Source organism: Dendronephthya gigantea, unplaced genomic scaffold, assembly GCF_004324835.1.
Source record: "Dendronephthya gigantea isolate DGI-Jeju-01 unplaced genomic scaffold, DenGig_1.0 000037F, whole genome shotgun sequence".
In the NCBI taxonomy this organism is placed as follows: Eukaryota; Metazoa; Cnidaria; class Anthozoa; order Malacalcyonacea; family Nephtheidae; genus Dendronephthya; species Dendronephthya gigantea.
This window is the reverse complement of record NW_021163047.1, coordinates 80,674-89,459: the sequence shown is the minus strand read 5'-3', so window position 1 is coordinate 89,459 and position 8,786 is coordinate 80,674. Positions and strand designations below refer to the sequence as shown.

Here is an 8,786-nt window from a genome sequence, read left to right as displayed (position 1 = left end):
CACAGTTTCCTCTCCTTCTGTTACACAGCTCTAATTTTCATTGAAACGTGTTTGAGAGAGAAATAATACCCTTTCCATTCATACCAGATAATACCATTCCCATACTGGACAAGAGCACTTTGGTGATAATCTCCATTCAGGTTTGAATGATGACATTTATTGTACCACCAAGCACCTTTGAATTTAACAGCGCAATTCTCATTGAATAAGTCGTTGTCAGAATCTTTGGTTGTAAAAGCCATGTTTTCATGCAACCTTAGAGCATTGCCACCAGCATTACCTGTGAGAAACATAAACAAAATATTTTGAGTTTCTGTTCAGAAAACCTAAATAGCCTCGTCTGCTTGAACTATGTTGGCAACAATTTTTCGTCTGTTAACACAGTATACATGCACGTGCGTGACAGACCGCAATATATAAATGAATACAAATACTTGCTTAAGATTGATCGTGATACGATCAATAATATATTTTGTAAAATTTAAAACTAATTTAAGGTATATATTTTGCATGAATTTTGTTCTCGCAAAAGGGTGGCTGGGCGCGATATGCGAATTTGTTATGTTTCTCTGTCGCGAATATAAATTATTATTCAATAAGTCTTTCCCATGATGACGTCATAACAATCTAACTTTGGCTCACATCGGACTACCGCTTTTAACGTCACCATGGAGAAAGCTTATAGTAAGGAAAATTATTAAACCCTTACTTCATTTTATGCCGAATGAATAGCAGCGGCAAGGTGATAGCTCTTTGGTAGTATGAAACTGCGATATCAGCTAGACATCGGAGTTCTTAGCACAATTGAAACGTTTGTATGATTATTTCAAAGTCCTGGCAGTATAACTAATTTCTTGCAGCCTTTTTTTAGCAAAGTAATCGACTAGCGCGTCGTCGAGCTAACCGCGTGGTAGATCGTAAACTCCCTGGGCCTTCATCAGTGCACTTACCTGAATATACATTTATATTTAAGTGACGTGTAGATGTGTATTCAGATAATTGCACTGATGAAGGAACGGGTTACCGGACTGAAAGCTTTGCAGTATTTAATACTTACGCGGTGTACCTACAAGCTAATTTAATTACGCTTGAAATTAGTTTATAAAAGAATACTTTTCATGCCGTCGAGAAGCCGTGTCTTATTTCAAGGCGTCGCTGGGATCGCAACACTGTCATCGGACCACAAATTATACATACTTATTTTCTCACGTGTGGAGTTTCTTTGTTTTGAAAGCGCGTCGTCGAGCTGGCCGCGTCGTGAATCGTAAACTCTCTATTTAATACTTACGTGGTGTACCTAATTTAATCATTGATGTCACCATGCAAACATACAAGAATATTAATTTCAAACATACCTGAATATACTCCGAGATTTATTCGATATTTGTCACTTTCATTAGAAATTGAAACATTGGTATATTGGGCAAAACGGGTGTTTCCAGAAAAATCTTCTAGTTCAATCCGAAGTTCATGCTTTTGGCTTTTTGTTATTCTGTGAATTTTTTCGAGACCAAGCCAATGTTCACCGTACAAGGTGCCAAAACCTGTCTTGTAATCTTGCCATCCTCTGTAGAAGTCGACACTTCCATCAAGACGACGTTGAAATACAGTCCATCCTCCACCTGATGTTGTCATGTCACAAAATACCTTGAATTTTCCGTTGCCATCTGGATCAATGTAGTAAAGTCCGTCCTCAGTTGCTCCAAGATAAAGGTTGTCAGCACAACTTCTTGCTAAAATGAAGAATAAGTCTACGTATTTGGGGTATTCATCAAGTTGCATTACAAATAACGTTTCCATCGCACGCTCTGGTCGTGCAAATAGTTTTTCGTTCCATTGATTTCTTCGTAGACTAGCTCGGAAGCTCCTCTATTAAATCCTGAAATGCAACTCACAAATCTTCTTATACGCATATATAGTTCAATAATTTAGGCCATACAAAAATTCCTGTTTCTCGTGATAGCGCTTATTTGGGGAGCATCCAAAGAATTTAGAATATTTAACTATAATTACGATCTACGTAGAATAGTAAAACTTCATTATTTAAATTGCCTATTACGTAACGTAAAAGCCACTTCATAAAGTTCTGTGCAGTCGAAATACAGAAATACGTATAATGAAAATTTTAAGAGTTACTATTCATTTAGATATTCAAGTTCTCACACCGTAAAACAATTCCTTTCGAAGGAAATAAGTCGGAATTAGAGGAAAATATGAAAATATGAACCTTCCTGCCGGGTCTGGGATAGAATGTGAAAGAACAAATATTGATCTAAGATTTCCATACTCTGTATCCACTGAGCAATAATTAAAAGCAGCCGTTGAAAAAATACTTAAATACAGTGGTTCATGGTAATAAGGTTTTGGACAGACATTTAATTGACCGCTTGTATAAACATAATCATAATAACCTGTTGACCTTCGTGTTAACATAATTAACCTTATTTACTTGCTAATGCAATGCGCACTCATCCCACAATGCGCACTTACCCCCATATTGCGCACTCACCTCCTACAATGCGCACCTACCCCCAAAATGCGAACCTACCCCCACAATGCGAACCTACCCCCACAATGCGCACTTTAGATTTATTCTCATTCAAAAATTCACAAGCTGGAAAACCTGTCATGCAGTATAAAGTATAGAAGGCTTATTAAATAAAGAGCACTGGGCTTATTCAAAAACGAGAGCCCAAAATTTCGAGTCATACGGCATTCCAAGAGCACATGCATGCACAAGAAATGCATTAGTTGTGTCTTACTACTTTCTAGATGAAATATTAATGTTGTTAATTTGATACCTTCCCGATGAACACAACTACCACAGGTTTTTTTAACTTGTCTTAATTCACTTCCTAAACTTGAAATTTCATTCTCCATTCTCGACAGCGCATTCTTGATAGCGACAATCTCTGGTTTGAGACCACAGGTGGCTACAGTAAAGTTTCTTTTTACCATACACAGTTCTCCATCTTCAAAATATACAGCATCCACGCTAAAGAAAATAATTTTCTTGCAACAAAATTGAATTGTAAGGTGTCACTACAAGGGCGGGACTGGCCAAATTTGTGCCGAGTTGTAATTTAGGTTTGCTCAATTAGTTGCTAAAGTTTAGACTTGCAATGCCACGGTGTTTTACGAAAATAAAAGCATTTTGTTTCTAAAAAATACAGACTGTTTTCTGGTTTGCATGCAAATTGAATTAGCATCAAATGTGGTATAACAGCTGTCTAAAATGGACAAAACACTTCTAGACGTTTCGACCTGAGGGCCTTCGTGAGGAGAGTTAGTATGAAAATAAATAGAGGAGAATAATGGTTTTGTATGGAGGCAAAACATGTGATAAAAATGGGCCAATAGAAAACAAAAAAAATCAGAGAGACGCCTGATTGTGAGTTAAGAATAGCCCGCAATGACGGAAGTCTATTCAGAAACGAGATCAGACGCTTCACCCTGGTTATATTGCAAATTGAATTATATTGAATATACCCAACTGCACCACCCCATGATAATTAATGCATGGTTATATCCTGGTCTTTATCAAACGTCAGTAAACAAAATAGCTTGACAAGTTAAATGGCTGACTAGTGAAAGAAATCTTTTAGACACGGGTAATATGATTATAATAAGTGTACAAATCGACTTGATCACTTTAGACTTATTGCAGCAAAAAACGGCCCAAATTTTGGTTGAATTCGCTACAAATCTGCCCAACTTTTCTATACATTTAAAATCTTCTGGGAGAGCAGTTGCCCTATCCGTATGCATATATATTTCAAAATATGTTGCAATACAGCCGACAGCAATATTATAAAGTTCAAATTTCATTAATCCACAAGGCCCAGACCGATTATAATCACATTGTTTAAATCCCTAAGTTTGCTTTAACCGTATAAAGTATAGAGCCCCGTTTACACTACACTCAATTTATCGTCGCAGCATAGCTATAATTGGTACGGGTACCCATCTTAGCCGTGCCGTGCCAATAAATCGAGTGTAGTGTAAACGGGGCCTTAAGTCCTATGGTAACGTAATGATGTATTATGCATGGAATTCAATTCATTCCATGTCGCCGTCTCTGGCTTATACACCGAATTAGATTACTTTCTCGTATTACTACTAAAGAATACTTCAATTTCATAGAGTAAGCAATACATGCACTGACCTGTTCAGTGAAACGCAAGGTATAATTTTGAAGAAAAATATATTTTCATTTCAACATATGGCCCTCTTAGTGATAATTGAATTTGTTGCCACGGTGAAGCCATGATTGAAAATGCAGTTTCTCAGTCACTCAAAATTTAACAGCATGTCATGCCGTTCAGTTACAGCAATATTCTTCCCCTTAAGATAGATTTTTCATGACTTCAAAATACACGAGGCATTTATGATGGCTCGGGCCGCCCACCTCAGATCTCTTTAACAAACATTTTCGCACGCATAACAGGGAGTCTATTTGGGCGCCCCTAATGAACGCCTTTTTACACCTGAAAGAGTATATTAACTTATACAATTTCTACTAATATTTGGCTACTTACCTTAAGATGGCCAAGATAAATGGGAAGAGAAACTGAATCATGTTACTTCGCTGCATGTTGAGATATGTGTGACTGGTTATCCCAGATTAAGGAAAATTTGTAGCGAAGAGGCAGAACGAGTGATTTGATTACGTGTGTTATCCTGTCATCAAGTAATTATATACAAACATTTTAATTGATTTCCTATCTCAGGTTGTCACAGATCACAGGCGGCGGTGTAAAAATATTTGCGTGTTAAAAATTTTCGTGTTTCTTATAAAATTAAAAAAAATTAAAAACGCAGAAATGTAATAGAATGACAAATAATTTCAAGGCCAAGTCAAATTTTAGAGCCTCCTAGTGTCTAGTGAGTTTGTTGGTGATTTCGTGCGAGAGGATAATTGTGCAAATTATTCTCAATCTGATTGTAACCAAGGGCTGTTCACATGAGCCCAGTTACCCGAGATTCAACGAAGCGTGATATAATTTTGAGGTAGTGAAATGAGCAGATAACATGATCCTGACAGTCGTATAATCACCAGAACAAGCATGTGTGCTTGTTTGGTGTCATAAAGATTTATTTCGATACCTCGAGCTCGAGTAACCGAGCTCATGTAAACAGCCCCTGTTTCCCACTGTCGCGTTTTTTGTACCTACGTCACGCACGTAAAAGTTTAAAATAGTTTAAACAATACTTATGAAATCAACGATGGAATGGATGCATAGGATTGGATTCTGTTGATGATTTGGTGTGCAATAATAACTATACTTAGCCTACTAACTGAGCATGTATATCTTTCCGTATAGACCGAACATGCAGTCAAAGTTGGTAAGTTTTTTATTATATGGCATAATCCATGCGTATATTGTAATGATTAATTTTTTCATCACATCCGAGCACACGCAACCGAAACATTCAGATTTAATTACTTCTGGAGCCGGCCTGACGACAGTGGCGAACAAAAGGGAAAAAAAGCACTTTATTTTAGTGTAAAATATAAACACAACATCATAAATTATTTAATATTAATGAAGATCGAACGACATGAACAAATCATAAAACTTTAGTTCAGGCTTTATCTGGCTTAAAACTAAAAGTTCCGTATTAATTGTGATTAAAGCCAGATTTAAAATGATTTGAAATATTTTGTCGATGAACTGGCAACGGTCCAACAGAAACATTATATTCGTTACATTTCAGGAAAATAAAAACTCGCTTTCAGAATGCTCCTCATTAGTCATCTCGTTAATTTTATTTTATGCACATACAATTAGCCGAAATTTATTGTTTTCGCCGTTTTCGTTTTGCTGTGTTTTTCACAGGGCAATAAGAATTGCGCGTATTGCGCGCGGACCTGTCAGCAACAAATCAAATTGCATGGTAAACCAAAACAAACGCTTGTCATATAATAAAATTAATTATATAACAGCGAAGAAGATTTTAATCTTTTAGCCTTAATCTTTTAGATGTCTGTATTCAATCAGTTTTATATATTTGTGAGTCAAACTTGTGATTTAGAGCATAAGAATGTGAGAAAAACCACACGAATTGTTTCATAGACTAAAACCTAAGATATACACACTTCAAATTTAAGCCATGCAGGAACAGCTGATGGAAAAACTAATCAACTAAGAGGTAGCGCTGACAAGAGCAAGCGTGGTTAATGAGTATATGATGCTAATGACCCTTTCCTGCATCGAGTGAAGTGTCAAAAATCATAATTGATTTACCCTCACTTATCCCCGGCATTACCATCATAAACACATTAACCACGCTTGCTCTTTTTATACCTTTGTAGCTCAGTGGCAAGAGCATTGCACCGGCATCGCAAAAGCGTAGGTTCGATTCCTGCCGGAGGACCTATAGTTTTTAGACTAGTTTTTCCATCAACTGTTCCTGGCTTGAATTTGAAGTGTGTGTATGATTCCACTCGAAATTAAGACCCTTAAACCTCTAGAATTTCCCTACATCGAGTGAAGTGCAAAAAATCATAATTAATTTACCCTCATCTAAAACCTAAGATAGGCGCTTTTTAGCAGAAATTCAGTGAAAAATAATTTTGCTGTATACTTGGCGCCCAATATTGTACATGCATTATTAAATATTAAATATAATTCATATAATTCAATACAAAACTGACCTAGAAAGACTGAAGATTCAATTTCATTTTTTTAATATAATCAAAAACAATGTGTAATGCAATGAATGTTCTCCGAACAAAGTCAGCTAAAGGACACATCATTTGCATCCAAATGCATATAATATCGGGAATGCTGCCCCCCCTCCGCGCGCTTCTCGCGTGTCACACCCTAACTAAATTTAAAACGCTTCCCTTAATTAATATGTTATACGATATTGTGTGGTTTGTGCATTGTTAAACGCCTGCCCTAAAGGTATTTTAAAAGGTAAAAGGTTAAGGTAAAAGTAAAACGCGTAAGTACAAATCATTGCACATGCATGGGAAATGCTTTTTTAATATTTTTATCTGTGGTTGTTCAAAACTAATGCGTGATAGTGTGTGAATTTATGTGTGCTGCTGATCATGGCATGCCAGTTCCTGATTAAAACCTCCCTGGAAAACCCCGGTGTCGCATCACATCCGGTGCGATTTTGCGCACGAATCATTGTTTGTGAAGTGTAATCCATACAGCCAGCCTGTACATAATTTAGCGTTTATAAGCTCTCCTATAATTAACTACATAAACCAGAGTACCTCCTACCAATTCCGAACAGCTCGATTTTCCGTTTCCTTTCCAATATCACGACTCGCTCATCCCTCTGAACTATTGAGTCTCAAGTCCAGGCATGCAGAGTTGTAGATAGATGAAAGACAACACTTTTCTCTCCTCTAACGATTTGTTTTGCAGTTTCATAATTCCGTGAGAACAATGTTGAGAACTTCCAGACTTTCCTGGCATGTCGAGGGAAATCACACTTTATAATGGGTTTACGGCTTTGTGATTGTAAGGCGGCGTTTCTCATGCAAGGCCTGGTTTATACAGCGAGCTATGAACGACGTATGGTCTCGCACGCTATGCAATCTTATACGGTGACGTGGGATAGAAATAATTTGGATATGAGTGCATGTACGAAACAAACTCTGAATGACCTCGTATGATAGATAATTGTTGCTTGACAGAAACAATATATAGCGAATCAGTGAGTTATTTCGTGCGCTCACTGCGCTCTGCAAATAAACGTCTAATAGCGTGGCGTGGATAAACCACAAATCTCGTGATTTGATAAACTTTTGTTTATATTTGTAATGTTATGATTTACTTTTTTTACTATTCTTAGTCTGAGCGTGCATTCGATAAAAACACAGATCAAATATCAAAAAAACTCTCGCGGAACAACTATATGCATGCCTGACTGCCTTCGGCATCAGAAATTAATTCATCATTCTGCTCGCCAGCTTCGCCAACCAGGGTAAAAACTTTCGGTAAAAATATTGCTGTTGTTTGGTATACTGGGGCCGGTTGTATGAAAGCCGGATAGCGCTATCCATCGGATAGTGATTTTTTCAACCGTTCTAAAAATGCTTAGAGAGCAATAAAATTTCAGTGTTGGAACCAGCAATTGTTGAAAAGGATCCTCAATTTAGGAATACAAAGATTTAATCAAAGTTATAGCAAACAACGGGTGATTTTAAAGCTATTTAAAAAACCACTATCCGGTGATAGCGCTATCCGGCTTTCATACAACCGGGCCCTGTTGATTAAACATTCTACAAAACGGAGCCAGCAACGATAGTAAATTTCAATCGTACTATTACTTAAGGATACTATCAAACGAACGCTTTCTTTACATTCTGAACTATTATTTTTTTAATACGAGCTGTCTGCGTATCTCACACATTTGTTCTCTATGATGAATATGACAAGATAAATATGACTCTAGTCTTTGTACAAGAGTATTCACGGGCAGAACCGATGCAAAAACCCAACTGGACAATGCATTTGTCCTAAATACAGTACTCGCCAACGCATAATAGGGATCTTAAGCATGTACTATATGTAGGATTGGAACTCGACGACGGCAGCTATCAATACAATGCTTCATTGAAAAGAAGTGAATTATTAAATACCTATAGGAGTTTTAGACGTGATCTACGTTCTGTTTACAACGACAAAACGTCGTTTATTACGTCCTATGTATAGAACGTCTATGTTCAGGACCTAGTGAGGGCTACCTCGAATTAAGCCCTATAGAATTGTCCCTAAATGTAAACAAAATGTGTTCAACGTCTTATATCTCATTAAATTGGT

The 8,786-nt window shown here is 37.0% G+C and overlaps 1 protein-coding gene across 1 annotated transcript; it reads right to left on the bottom strand.

The window, feature by feature from the left end:
• On the bottom strand, window positions 1-4,581 carry LOC114526055 (microfibril-associated glycoprotein 4-like). The gene is made up of 4 exons (XM_028547551.1): window positions 4,539-4,581; window positions 2,802-2,995; window positions 1,356-1,733; window positions 1-280 (listed from the first exon to the last, which is right to left on the bottom strand). The coding sequence occupies exons 1-4, from the start codon at window positions 4,577-4,579 to the stop codon at window positions 21-23; spliced, it is 873 nt and encodes a 290-aa protein (XP_028403352.1). The 5' UTR covers window positions 4,580-4,581; the 3' UTR covers window positions 1-20.
• Window positions 4,582-8,786: the final 4,205 nt, after the last annotated feature.

Excerpts from the sequence above, each read along its gene's own strand:
- LOC114526055 (XM_028547551.1), bottom strand. The coding sequence starts at position 4,579 with ATGATTCAGTTTCTCTTCCCATTTATCTTGGCCATCTTAAG. Across the intron at positions 2,996-4,538 it reads TTTATCTTGGCCATCTTAAG|CGTGGATGCTGTATATTTTG; the intron begins GTAAGTAGCCAA and ends TATTTTCTTTAG. Across the intron at positions 1,734-2,801 it reads TAGTTGTGTTCATCGGGAAG|CAAGAAGTTGTGCTGACAAC; the intron begins GTATCAAATTAA and ends TCTTCATTTTAG.